The 14,460-nt window shown below is 44.4% G+C and overlaps 1 protein-coding gene across 1 annotated transcript; it reads left to right on the top strand.

The window, feature by feature from the left end:
* Positions 1–1,088: 1,088 nt before the first annotated feature.
* STC1 (stanniocalcin 1) lies at positions 1,089–11,775 on the top strand. Its single transcript, XM_065879167.1, has 4 exons — positions 1,089–1,307; positions 3,327–3,469; positions 4,201–4,412; positions 10,514–11,775. Exons 1-4 carry the CDS (start codon positions 1,190–1,192, stop codon positions 10,782–10,784), a joined length of 744 nt encoding a protein of 247 aa, XP_065735239.1. The 5' UTR covers positions 1,089–1,189; the 3' UTR covers positions 10,785–11,775.
* Positions 11,776–14,460: the final 2,685 nt, after the last annotated feature.

Raw genomic sequence — 14,460 nt, forward strand, 5'->3', positions numbered from 1 at the left:
ATGAATTGGTTTACCCAGGAGATTTAGTCTTACTTTGGTCAGCTTATGGTTTCAACGTGATTATGAAGTTGTTGGGCTTGAATACACAGTTTATTAATTTCCAGGCATTCATGATGTCTCCCTGTTGAGCGTGGTGTACATAGGTGTGCATGTGTCTACCTGTAGTAACTAACACCCTTGGAGTTTGTAGTCGTGCTGGTAACAAAAAAGATGGAGTCGAGGTTAATTTGTGTTACTAGAGAATCATAGTTTTAGAGGCGTAAAGAATGCTAGACTCCAACTTTGGCATTTGACAGATCGGGAAACAGGTAGAACAGGGTAAAAGGACTTGACCAGGGTCATAGAGCTAATCAAAAGAGGAACTCGGGCCACAGCTCAGAGCTGTCATATTCCAGTCCATGAGGGACCTTCCCCCTCCTATATGTCCCTTCCCAAGGGCTCATACATGTGAAAACTCAGGATGTCCACATACAACCAAAATGCCTCACAGACCTGTAAACATGCTTAAACTGAGAAGATGGGGAGGTATGGTGTATGTAGCTTACAACACAGAGAATGGGCTGTGAAAACGATAGTAAGACTGCTATAATGAGGCTAAATTCGAATCCAAAGAGACCATACTACTCATCCTGCCTGTGCTGCCCATTCCTCCCCATAGCACATTTTTTAAAAGAGATGGATAGATTTCCCAAGGCACCTTGTTGAGATGGCCATATGATCTCCCTTTCGTTAGATCAATACAAAGTCATCCCTTAATTCTGTGAAAATAGCTTTTTCACACATCTCTGCACACACAGTCACACACACGTATAAGACATTGGCAGCAGGTACTTTTAATTTGCTGGAAAATATTTCTAAGAAGTCAAACAGCTCCAGCCCAATGAGCATGCCCTCCGATTGGCTGGCCAGACCAGTTGAGGGACCTGATTGGTCCCTGATCCTGAGGACCGATAAGAACGGCTATAAAATCCCTGGGTGCAGCTCTTGGGCCCCCAGTTTGCAAAAGCCAGAGGTGCAAGAAGCAGCGACTGCAGCAGCAGCAGCAGCAAAAAGATCCTCATCAAATCCTCACCTAGGCTCTCAGTGTATCCAGATCCACATCTTCACTCGAGCCGGGAGAGGGAAAGAGGAAAGGGGGGGGAGGAAAAAAAAAAAAAAAACCAACAACTTAGCGGAAACTTCTCAGAGAATGCTCCAAAACTCAGCAGTGCTTCTGGTGCTGGTGATCAGTGCTTCTGCAACCCATGAGGCGGAGCAGAATGATTCTGTGAGCCCCAGGAAAGCCCGGGTGGCAGCTCAGAACTCAGGTAAGCGGCAAACCCAGGACCGGTTTCTCCCCCAAAGAGCTGTCCTCATTTGCCTCTCGCTTTTGCAACTGTGTCTGTGACGGCTGATCTTGATAATAAATGTGCTTCATGCCTGATGGCAATAAACTGCCAGGGTAATCCAATAGCCTTAGGAAGTGGAGCTCCTTTGTTTAATAAATTGCATGCAACTAACGAAGAAGCTGGGCGCTCTGCTGAGGGTATTTCATTGCATAAGCCTAGCCTGATTGCCTGAAATCTGGCACGTACCCTCTTGGCGGGGAGGGGGCGGGGGAAAGACTTGAATGTTGGCATGCTTCAAAGCGCTCTCTATACTTTCCAGAAGCTGAAGCTGATCTTAAGGTGAGACGTGACTTGTCTGATGCTGTCCCTCTTTCTTTACCCTGAAGACCCTATAACTTGACTTCCCTGCCCCTCCAGAGAACACACAGAAAGCTCCTCTTGCAGACTGATTTACGGAACCATAGCCCTCCAGTCTGACAAATCCAGGGCAGATTCAGAGAAAACCCTACACATCCCACCCTCGACACTGTTCCTTCTGTCCCTCCCTGCTCTCTCGGGCTCCATTCAGTCCCCACGCAGCCCCGTGGCTAGAGAGCCCCTCGAAAAAGAGTGTCTGTGAAACGTAGCAGCTATTTCTCCAAGGGAGAGGTCTCACTCTAGCCCTGACTCCTTGAGCAGTTAATTGTGTATTATCTTGGTCTCTAAAGGAAGAGAGTCCGTAGGAAGCCGGCATTGACACCTCTGTCTTTGGACTTCGCTTGTCCAGCTTGCTCCCCTTCCATGACTGCTCTCTCTCCCCCAACTGTCAGCAAAGATGGGCTCGCAGGTGTCCAAATGCTGCAGACGCTTGCTCCCCTCGGAAGAGCACAGGTCCCTGCCGAGAGGAGGGCTTTGCTTCACTTCCTTTTGTACTTAGTTGCTATAGAGATGCAGTGATTCACAATTCAAGCTTGCCAAAAACAATAGCAATCCTAATGCATATTAAAACTGCTTAAAGCAAAGTTATCATTTGAACCCGTGGAAATATATAATTAGGGAAATGACTTGTAACATCCCAGAGGCTGCGGGTGGTGGGAGGGGGAGGGGCCGCCTAACCGAACCGTGCTTTTGATCTCAGAGGAGACTCCTATGGTATGAAGGCTGCAGATCATTTCTCGCGGAGCTGCCTGCCAGAACACCCCTCTTCTGTAGGAGAGAAATTACTTTTATGGAAGATCTTATCCAGAATGTAGAAAGCCTCATGCAAGTTCTCTGCGGTTTTCTTCCAGTCTTGCACAAGTGTTGCCTTGGCCTGGTTATTCTACACCTGTGTTTCTTTTTTTTTTTTTTTTTAAAAAAAAGGGCTTTTAATATGAGAGAGATTATGCATACCTCTAAGCACTGTCCTATAGTGGGGGGTTGCGATGAAACATGAACGGATCAGATTTCTTTCTGCCAATAGGAAGGTAAGTTAAAAGCCCTAAATCAGAAGGGTCTCCTAGTGGACTCCTGGCAAATTCTTCTCTGCCATTTAGGCCAAAATTCCATCCTTCTGACTCTGGAGTGTATTTTTTGGAAGCCAAATGGATTCCCTGGTCCTTCCTCCTCCTAAACTTGACCACCCACCACTACCATCTACCTTCCCATGCTTTCAGCCTTTAAGGGATGCCCTTGGATTCTGCAGAGCTGCTTTAAGCACTGGGCATGCCTCATACTCCAACCTTACTTATCCAGCCACCAAAACTGTGTGTGATGGTAAGACCAAGAGAGTGTATCTCCGAGGGAAAACTCATTCCCTTCCTCCATGTTCTCTGGTTCTTATAAGCAAAAGGGATCTGTCTGTCCCCTCTCTTCTTCACTCCCACCCGGCTCGGAATGGTTCTATCTACTGGCCCCGTCACAGACTTCTAGGATAAGTTCTTCTGACCCCTTTTGCTTGAATTTTGCCTCCACATCAGCTTGATCCCTCCAGACTGTCCTCACCGTTTGACCCAGATTGGATGGATTTGTCTCTTTCAGCTGAAGTGGTTCGCTGCCTCAACAGCGCTCTGCAGGTTGGCTGTGGAGCTTTTGCATGCCTGGAAAACTCCACCTGTGACACAGATGGGATGTACGACATCTGTAAATCCTTCTTGTACAGCGCTGCTAAATTTGACACTCAGGTAATAAGACCTTGACCCCTGCTCACAACTGGCTGCTTGTCTTTAACAGTGTATGAGACTATTGTTCTTAGGAGCCGGGCTTGTAGGGAACCAGCTCTGCTTCTCAGCCTCCCCAGTCTAAATTCTCATCTCAATTTTCAACGTGTGTACACACACACACACACACACACACACACTTTTGGCCAAGAAATAGGTTCTATATAAGCCACTCTCCACCCACTCCAATGCACAATTGTAACAGGCTGACAGAGGCTGTCTTCTAAGGGAGGGGTGATGAGCGGAAAATCTTTGCCTCTTCAAGAGGAAATAAAAATGTTCTTCTAACAAAGAAGTTCTTCTCACGAAGAGCCGGCATACTCGCTTGTTTTTTTTTTTTTTTTTTTTTGGTTTTTTTTTTTACTAGCTTGTGATTTGAGTTATCAAATCTCAATCCCAAGAATACAAAACCATATTATGGCTATTTTTAGGCTGAAGGGTGGTTGTTTATGGTTCATCTCTTTTTCTCATCTCATTTCATTTCCATGTAGCTCAATCCTCAAGGTAGTCTAAGGGAATAGGGACTTTTTAAAAAATCCTGCTCGCAGGGTACAGTTCGCTTATTGCAAGGACATGCAGCGAGGGCCATGAGACAGTGCCAAGGAGAGCCCCCTTAAGTTCCACATATCACAGGCCCTGTCCTCTCTTGTCAGCTCAAGCTAAATCTTGTCCTCCTACCCTCCCTTCCTCGGCAGGGAAAAGCATTTGTCAAAGAGAGTTTAAAGTGCATCGCCAACGGGGTCACCTCCAAGGTCTTCCTGGCCATTCGGAGGTGCTCCACTTTCCAGAGGATGATTGCCGAGGTGCAGGAGGAGTGCTACAGCAAGCTGAACGTGTGTAGTGTCGCCAAGCGGAACCCTGAAGCCATCACGGAAGTCGTCCAGCTCCCTAATCACTTCTCCAACAGGTACAAAATGAGTCCACTCGTTTGGCAGTTCGGGGGGAGGGGGAGTGGTTGGTCAGCAGAACCAGACACAGAAGGAGTTAAATTGCCACAGTGATGCTCTTATTTTAGCTTGCAGTCTTCCCAGCTTTTGCAGGAAAAAAAATATGTTTGTGATTGGTTGTGACAGCTCAAGCAGCCTGGATTTTTTTTTTTTTTTCACTGTTATAGGAAAAGTCTCTCCATGCAGCTAATAGAAAACTTCATCCGCATGCATTGTCTATTTCCTTCCATAAGCCTGAAGGGAACTGTGAAGTTTATGGAAACAAGATTCTGAGACATCAAATTGGGCTGAAATCATGACTATGCACAGTACAACTGGCCATTATGAAAACCTTGGTCAAATGTCATAATGCAGAGTTTTAAAACTGCATATATTTGAGTCCATCCTAAGCCCAATCAGATATTTCACTGAGTAGCCCAGAGCGAACCATCTGACTTTGGTGGGACTCAAATTTCCTTTGTGAAAAGTAAAGTGGCTAGACTAGATGATTCCCGTGGTCCCTTCCAGGTCTGTTATCCCGTTTGTCTAGTCCAAGATTTCCTGGAAGGGTGTTCTGGTGACTCCCCAGATCACATTCTCATCTTAGTATTCTAAACTGATCCCAAGCCACTGAGCTAGTGATATCTGAGCATCGTGCCTTTCTGTGCCCTTGACTCACTGTCTTTACCAGCCAGGTGTGAACATCTAAGACATGAGATGGCAGACATGCTCATTCCATGGCGTAGAAAGTTTCCTGGCAAGACCTGGGCTTCCCCATCTGTGATCAAGATCAGAAAGGTGCTGATGGGGCTAGCATGGAGGCATGGTAGGGGCAGTGCAGAACGGTCAAGTTCAGCCTACTGTGATGCCACTGACTTGACTCCTAGTCCTGAAGGGCTATGATTCTTTGACTCTCCAGCCAAATCTGCACATATTCACAAAGATCAGACCTTAATGTGCTGTTCTGACCACAGGAGCGCTAACGCAGACTTACCTGATTAATTTCCTAGCCAGATGCTGCCACCCTTCTTCAGATACTGGCAATAACCTAGTCCTTCTGGGGCTTACCAGTGGGTTAGTCATGTACATACATGCAACTGGAAAACGGGAGAAGTAGCTCCTCCTCAGGGAAAGGTTAAGGCCTCTGACGTTAAACTCTGTAAATTTCTGATTCACTCTTAACTATAGATCATTGTTCTTCAGAACCTCATGTCAGTTTATAAAAATCATTTGTTCAGTCCTTGAAAGTGACTCTGTCGTGGTCCTGATTTTCTGAGAACAGGAAAATCAAATTCAGCATTTATCTCAAGTGCCCTGTCTCTTTAGTATGTGTTTATGTGGTAGCTGGGGGGCAGGAATATGTTAGCACAGTCATTATTCTAAGTTTTGATCTTTAATGGTCCAGTGACAACTCATGATCTATAATATGGCATGTGGCCAGTTTTGAGACAATACTAATATCTCTAATTCAACTGAGGTAGCGTCTTCCGTTAGGAAGAGGAGGTCTTACAGAAAGGAGAATACAGATTCTGGACCGGTGATCCTAACAATCTAAGAAGAGACTAGTAACAGGAGTTTTTAACCAGGCCATTGTTCTTTTCAATAGGTGCCTTGTTTTCACCACCTTTAGAAAAGGGTCACAGGAGTCTAGTTATCTCCCTTTATCATCTTAGAAGAATCATCCTTATTAAGGAAGGTCATCTCTTGAAGACTAGAATCCTCCATGCAGCTCTTACCTTTCTCCAGTTACTTCACTCGAACTGGCTCGTGTTATTCCTGCTCAGAGCTAGAGATTTCCGGTTCCATGCTGGGCTCGATTTGCTCTATTTAAGCTCCTCACTCCTCTGAAACATCCTGCTTTCCCAGCCTCTGTCCCACCATAGATACACGCTATGTTGTGCCAGTTGGCAAAGAATTGTGAAAGGAAGTAGTTACAGGTTCATTCCCCCTTCCTGTGACTTATCTAGCATGAGATTTGGGCCTGGGAGAATCCAAAAGCCTGTGACTGGACCAGGAGCCCGAACAGGGAGGTTTTCCATGACAGAAGTGCCCTTAGAACACAAAGGATAGCTGGAGTGTCCCCCTGGCTGAATTTGTAAACTCTACTTTCAACCATGAGGGAAGCAGGCACAATTGATCAAGCAGGCTGGACAGCATGAGGCCTGAGAAGAAATTAAACCAATCCAGATCCAGATGGGAAAACTGACAAAGCTTCCAACTCTCTAGGGCATGGATAGGGAACAGGAAACAGAAGAATAATATTGATCAAGGGAAACAAAGGACTATTTATAAACCTTCACACACAACTGTTCCTAGGCAGTATGTGTGTATTTGGGTAAGCATGGCTGAAACAGTAGCTATGGAGAATATCTGATCTTATTCTTTACCGAGGAAAGAAGTCAGTGATGGAATTTTCAAAGGGCAAGGAAAGAAACATGCTTTAAAGGGTCCTTCCAGGCTGGGTGATCTGAACACTTAGCCCATTAAGTCTCGGGAGTACATCCCACCACCACCCCCCATAAAGATGAAGAAAGGCACCCTCTTAAATAGTTGTAACTCTTCCTGCCAAGGATGGGCCTTAAGCAGAGCTGCACTATTTTTTTGTTAAATTGAGAAGGTGCGTATATACTGAACCCCAGAAACACAAAATGTCATAGCTGGAAATGACCATAAAGGTTATCTAGACTAACTGCCTCATTTTACTGATTAAAGAACAGAGACCCAGAGAGAGGGGTGACCTGCTGAAGGTCACACAGCTAGCCTACAATTCACATGGCCCTGAGCCAGGCTATTTGATTTCCACTTCAAAAATGGCAGCCACTAAAACCTGCAGATAAAATCCACAATCCAAAAATGGAATTCCCAGTAGAATGGAATAAATGTACCCCCTGGTGATCAACAATTAAATTTGTGTACAGCTCTCACCAATAGCTATAGTAACATCAAGTCTTGGTCCAAGACAGTGATCAAGGCATACATGACAATTGCTAAATCTCTTCAATAACCTCACTGAGTGGCTTAGAGATAGGAAAGGTCTGTCTCATCAGCCCACACAACCCCAGAGGTCAACGCCATATTCTGGTCCTCAATAGAGAGGTGTGGGATTGATCTATTGCTTGCTCAGGCAAACGGTGTTGTCATCAAGGCAGCCTGATAGGTTTCCCACACTCGGAGGAGCCGCTACTGGAGCCATGGCTGTTATCTATTCCAAGGAGCTCTCTTAGCCTGCCCTTGCTGAGGTAACCAGCTCCATGGGAGAAGCTAAGGGTAGATTTGGGGGGAGTCGCTAAGAACAGTCAGGCTGGCAAGAGTCATCCTCAAGAAGCACCAAGAACAGGTGGCCTATCGGGGCCAACAGAGAAAGTAACGGTAAAGGTAGGCTCTCTCAGAGATGGAGAAGAGGTGTTTTGACAAAGTGGGGGCCAGAGGAACGCGTCTGACCTTAAAGAGGTGAGGCTAGTTACAGAAGCTTAGTTTCCTTACTGGTGTTAGACTTCTTCATCCAGACTTGAGTTTTCCATGTTGATATAAGGAAAGATCATCCTCTCCAGCCCATTTGGAAGATCATTTGGTGTGAACAGTTCTTTCTTTCTAGAAGTGGAAGGGTTAACTTCTAAGTTATAAAGTCCTTATTGAGGGGCAGGTAGATGAGGGGTCAGAAACCTTTTTCTCTAGGATCTAATCACCGTTTGAAATAGACAAAGAGATCCAGAGGACCCACATCCTAGCAGAGCCCAGGAGATTCCTGGGGATCTGTGTGGGTGTGTAGATGTCTGAAGCTAATGGTACAAAGTAGTTTATTCTCAGTTTTTCCAAAACCACTTTTCTCCCCATTTCCCCATCCAAGTGAGATCTGCTTTGACTCATGTGCTTTATAATTCCAAAGGGTTGGAAAATGTGTCTCTGTGCCAGGGAATCCCAGTTTTACCAACAGCTGGATATAATCCTCCCTCGTGGGAGGGGTAGAGCCAGGACTATATCGGAGACCCAGACACATTTCTCCCTCTGTCCCCAGCTTGGTTCTGCTCCCTCACAGAAGGGTGATGGCTTTGCTTCAGTGCCCACATTCCACTCTATTTACTGTACATCCTTGAAAGGACCTCTCTGGGGGGTTAAGTTATTCTGGAAAGATGTTTGATCCTGTGCTCTGTGAGGTGAGTTAAAAATAAACAGGTTTCTTTTCACGGCAGATCTTGTGGTTCGGCAGTCCTCGGGCTCCTCTGAGGAAAGGGTCTCTCCACATAAATGCTGCAGACCACCGTCATTAGGACAGTCCCTAATTAGTGAACACAGAGCTAATGGGTTCTGACAACTGCCACCTCGAAATGGAGCAAATGCATCCCAATTCAAATTGGGAAATACCTGAAGTGTCTTCCCAAATAATAGGATGAGTAATTTATATGCCTTAACTATTAGAGAGTTTACTGATAAAAGGTCAATGACAAGGTTTAAGTGTGTTCTCTATGTCATAAAAGACTCCATCTTTTTTTTGGTAGTTCCCATGCTGTCTAACCCATATGTACTGATTTTTCAAAAACCTGCATCAAAGGGAGTATTGCCTAGGACTATTTGCTGTACAACATTTACACAATTGTTTTCACATCTTCTTCACTGTCACCTGATGTGTGGAAACATGTCCTGTGACTATTTAAAATGATTAAACCATGGTCTTCAGGAAAAAAAATATATTAAGACAGTTTTATCCTTTCTGAGCCATAACAGTTAGCTGCAGCATTTTGGAGGTTTAAAGAACTTGCACCAAAGATGAAGGAAATTTATGCCAAACCTAAATTCTTTTGTAAAACTTACCAGAAGACCTACAGATAATTTTTTCTTTTGGGAATCATGACATTGGAAAGAACTCTATTTTGAAAGCTCCATTCTCTCAGTGGCCACAAAAGAAATCAACAGAACGACAGTGTGCAGGTACTATAGCCCTAGGACATGGCACATGAGGGATACAAAGAATAAGGACACATATCCTGCCTTCAATAAGTTTACAGCCTAGTCAGGAAGATAAAACCATCAATAAACCATCAAATGCTGACCTGTACGATGGTAACCCAATATCTATAAAACATCCCAAAAAAGGAGAGGGCCACACAATCTAGAGCAGTGGGAGAAGGCTTTTTGAAACTACTGAAGCACAAACCACTAAGGATCACCAATCTTTCTATTTAAATATCCTTGTTGCCTGGCATCTGGCCCTCTGACTGCAATATACCTTTGCAAGAAGACTGAAAATGAGGTGAGACAACAGCCTTCAGAGAGGCTAGCCAAGTGTATGACAGGGAAATTAGACTGAGTAGAAAAATGCATGAGATACTGAAGACAGGGATCTCCTTTAAAAACAGAAATTTAGGGACTTCCCTGGCAGTCCAGTGGTTAGGGCTCCACACTGCCACTGCAGGGGGCACGGGTTTGATCCCTGGTCAGGGAACTAAAATCCCACATGCCACTCGGCACGGCCAAAAAAAAAAGATAGAAATTAATCAGAATATGCACACACACACACACACACACACACCCCACCAAGAAAAAGAAAAATCGCAAAGAGGCACCAAAATAACTGCAAATGATTGCATCCATGTGCAATGACTATTAAAACATAAGTGTGAGGGTTGGGTCACCTCATACATTTGACTAAGTCCTGCTTCGACCACTAGCCCACTGTATGACCTCAGACAAGTCACTTCAGCTCTCCCACCTTAGTTTCTTCTCTATACAATGAAATGATGAAAGAGTCATTAAATCATCTCTGTGATCCCACCTAGCTCCACGATTCTCTCTTTCTAAACATTTTAGACATCGCCACGAGCCTACTATTCAAAGTACGATCTCAGCCTCCTGAGCTCGAAACGTGAACACAGAGCTGTCTTGCACTGGGCGGTAAATCCAGGCAGCGCAAGCACTCACACTCAGAAGACACTGCCTAAAGGTTAGAAGCAAAAGCCACCTTCAGCTGAGGCAACTATTCGTGGGTGCTTCATCTGGCCGTTCAGGACGGGTGTTGACTGGAGCCCAGATGAAAGCCTGGGTCTTACCTTGCTCTCACCGAATGACCCTCTCTTTCCCAATGCAGATACTATAACAGACTTGTCCGAAGCCTACTGGAATGTGACGAAGACACAGTCAGCACAATCAGAGACAGCCTGATGGAGAAAATCGGACCCAACATGGCCAGCCTCTTTCACATCCTGCAGACAGACCACTGTGCCCACACACACCAGCGAGCTGACTTCAACAGGAGGCGTGCCAACGAGCCACAGAAGCTGAAAGTCCTCCTCAGGAGCCTCCGAGGTGAGGTGGCCTCTCCCTCCCTCATCAAACGCACCTCCCACGAGAGTGCATAGCCGGGGAGAGGTATTCACAACCTCACCAAACTACGATCATTTTAAGGGTGTTCGCTCACCAACTTCGAGTGAACTGTGCCTGGTTTGATTTTTTTTAAGTAGTTCCTATTTTCTATCCCCCCCTTAAAAAAAAAATTGCATGAAACTAGGCTTCTGTAATCAATCTCTCAACATTCTTCGATGGCGGCATTCTCACCAACAGAACACGTGTGATCTTTTCTGCCTCTCCTCAGGAGAAAGTGGTCTCTTTTACCACTTTCCTCTACCAGGTCTTTTCCCAGCTCCCCTCCAATGACTCTCAAACACAAAACATTCATGTAATTCCCCAGACTTTGTAATTTGAAGATGTGGAACCCTTTAGAATGGTTGCCCCAGTAGAGTTAGCTGGTAAGAAGCAACTTAATTTAAATGCATGTCTTAAAACGCTCATAAAGATGCTCAGTGGAATTCGTGTTATGAATCTGTGCTGGCCATGGACGAATATGAATGTCATATTTGAATTCTTGATCTCTCATGAGCTAGTGTCTTACGGTCTTGATCCTCAATGTCTAATTTCCTTCCCAACACATTTACCAAATTGCTCGAGCCTGGCTCTCCAACCAGACTTGGAGCCTGCCTCTTCTTGCATCTAATGAAAAACAAAAAGCTAACATCTCTATGTACTGTAACTGCTCAGAGCTTTAAAAGTATCTTTAACAATTGTCTTAAATCCAGAGAATCTTAAGGTCTAACTGTGGAATATAAACAGGTGAAAACTAATGTACTGTACATAAATTCCAGAGGACTCTGCTTCAACAAAGCAGTATATAATAACTTTATTGCATATAGATTTAGTTTTGTAACTTAGCTTTATTTTTCTTTTCCTGGGAATGGAATAACTATCTCACTTCCAGATATCCACATAAATGCTCCTTGTGGCCTTTTTTATAACTAAGGGGGTAGAAGTAGTTTTATTCAACATCAGAACTTAAGATGGGCCTGTATGAGATAGGAAAAACCAACAGGTTTATCTGAAGGACCCCAGGCAAGATGTTAATCTCCCAGCCCACCTCAACCCAGAGGCTACTCTTGACTTAGACCTCTCCTGAAACAGCTCTGTCACATCCAACTGAGAATTACAGGAACCAAAAAGAGCATCCCTTTGGGCTTGGACCACTTAGAGTGTGATAAGGCCTGCTATACCTTGGGAAGTGGCAGTTCTTGACTTTCTGCCTTTCATCAGTGCCTGGTACTCTGGCAGCCTGATGATGGGGTAGGAGGCTTTCCATTAACTCAATCAGGAATGAGTCAATCAGCCTTTGGGTCTTTAGTTTGGGGGACTTGGGGCTGAGGGGGTATAAATAACCCTGGGCTGTCCAGCCTTAATAGACTCCTCTTACATTTTTGTCCTGTAGCACGCTGCCTGCCAAAGTAGTCCTGGCAGCTGGGCCATCTCTGTAGGATTGCAAAAAAGAAAAAAGAAAAAAAAAAAATGAAAGAAAGAGGAAAAAAAGACCTGGCGGTTTGATCATTTCTGCCGTGATGTTTACAAGATGGCGACCACCAAAGCCAAATGATTAACCTAGCTATGAACAACAGTAGTTTCTCAGGGTCACTGTCCTTGAACCCAACAGTCCCTTAGGAGCGTCACTGCCCACCAAAGGTCAATGTTGAGAGAGGAAGAAGGAGGAGGGGTAGGACTGTAAGGGCCACTCCAAACTCGCTTAGGTAGAAACCATTGGTGCTTGACTCTCACTAGGATAAACTCCAGATTTGCCCAAATCGAGTGTTAGGGATGCTGGTGGGAGGAGGGAGGGCACATCCCCAGAAAAACAAAAAGCAATACAACTTTACCACAAAGCCTTTAAAACCAGTAACGTGCTGCTCAAGGACCAAGAGCGAATGCAACAGACCCAGCAGCAGCACAAGCGTGGCTGCCTTTGTCCCCACACAGCCTCTCAGCGTGCTGACATCAGATTGTTAAGAGCATTTTTATACTCAGAACTGTCCCATCCCCAGGTCCCCAAACATATGGACACTGCCTTAGCCTCTTGGAAATCAGGTAGATCATACTCTAAGTTGACTATCCCTCTCCCTCCCTCACCCATTCCTCCCCTGCAGGCAAGGCTGGCTTCTCCAAACCAGAAAAGCTATTACGGTTTTGTGTGTTGTGTCCATTTCTCAAACCCACTAAGCCAGGACCCCAATGCAACGAGTAGTCCATGAGTATTCCTAACAAAATTCTCTCTTACTTCCGTCCAGTGGATTCTCTTTGATTTGCTGTGACCTCTTCAAACCGTGGTACCCCCCCCTCCTTTTCTCCCCACAATAATATTTATATATGTATCTATAATACATATATCTACACATATGGAAAGAAGCAGTTCTCACAATGTTGCTAGTTTTTTGCTTCTCTTCTTCCCATCCTGCTCCCTCCAAGTCCCCCTTAAACTTCCAAAGCTTTGTCTTGTGTTCGCTACACAGATTCCGGGGCTGACCTAGACCAGTTTGCATGATTCTTCTCTTGTGATTTGGTTGCACTTTAGACATTTTTGTGCCATTATATTTGCATTATGTATTTATAATTTAAATGATATTTAGGTTTTTGGCTGAGTACTGGAATAAACAGTGAGCATATCTGGTATATGTCATTATTTATTGTTAAATTACATTTTTAAGCTCCATGTGCATATAAAGGTTATGAAACATATCATGGTAATGACAGATGCAAGTTATTTTATTTGCTTATTTTTATAATTAAAGATGCCATAGCATAATATGAAGCCTTTGGTGAATTCCTTCTAAGATAACAAATAATAATAAAGTGTTACGTTTTCTTGGGTTTTTTTTTCCCCAATGTCTTTCATTGTTATTCTTTAAAAAAACTTCTTGAATGAGACTTTCTGAACATGAAGTTAATGGCTGATTAGTTTCTTTAAAGTCGCTAAATGAAGTGCCAATATGTAAATGAATATACTTTAAATGCACATTCTCCGAATGTCCTCAAAACCATTACCCTCACAGTAAAATTGCAACCCAAACTCCTTACAACGCTGGAAGAAGCTTTATGGTCTGGCTCTGCTCAGCTCTCCAGCCTCAAGACTCACCCTTCTGTTCAGTGAACTCTATGCTCCACCCATGAAGGAGCTCTGCGAAGGACTGTTCACTCTCTCCCTTCCACACCTTTAATTATGCTGTTCTCACTTTCTAGAAGATGTTGCCCTCCACCCTTTGCCGAGAGGGGAAGCACCTTTGCTTGTTCACCAATGCATTCCCAGCACTGGAAAGAAAACCCAATTCGCAAGATACACTCAATACTTTAATGAATGATTTAGAAAGAGTCAGAAGAGGGGAAAAGACAATTGAATCCATGTGGGAAGGGAGGCAGATAGCTCTGTGGTGATAAAGATCCAGCTCCAGGGTCAGACTACTAAAATTTGAATTCTGTCTCTGCATGATGTCAGACAAGTTACTTAATCTCAAAATACATCAGTTTCTTCCTCTGTAAAATGAGGATAGTGATAACTGTCCGTGGGGCTGTTAGAAGAAGATAAAATAAGTTAAGTGCTAACAACATGTTCAACACACCGTAATGTAGTAAGTGTCGGCTATTATTATTATCATCACAGGTAGAGGGGACGTGAACGAAAGGAGGAGGTGGCCCATCTTGGAAAATGGGGAAAAGATTTCCAACAGA

Source organism: Phocoena phocoena, chromosome 6, assembly GCF_963924675.1.
Source record: "Phocoena phocoena chromosome 6, mPhoPho1.1, whole genome shotgun sequence".
NCBI classification, from domain to species: domain Eukaryota; kingdom Metazoa; phylum Chordata; class Mammalia; order Artiodactyla; family Phocoenidae; genus Phocoena; species Phocoena phocoena.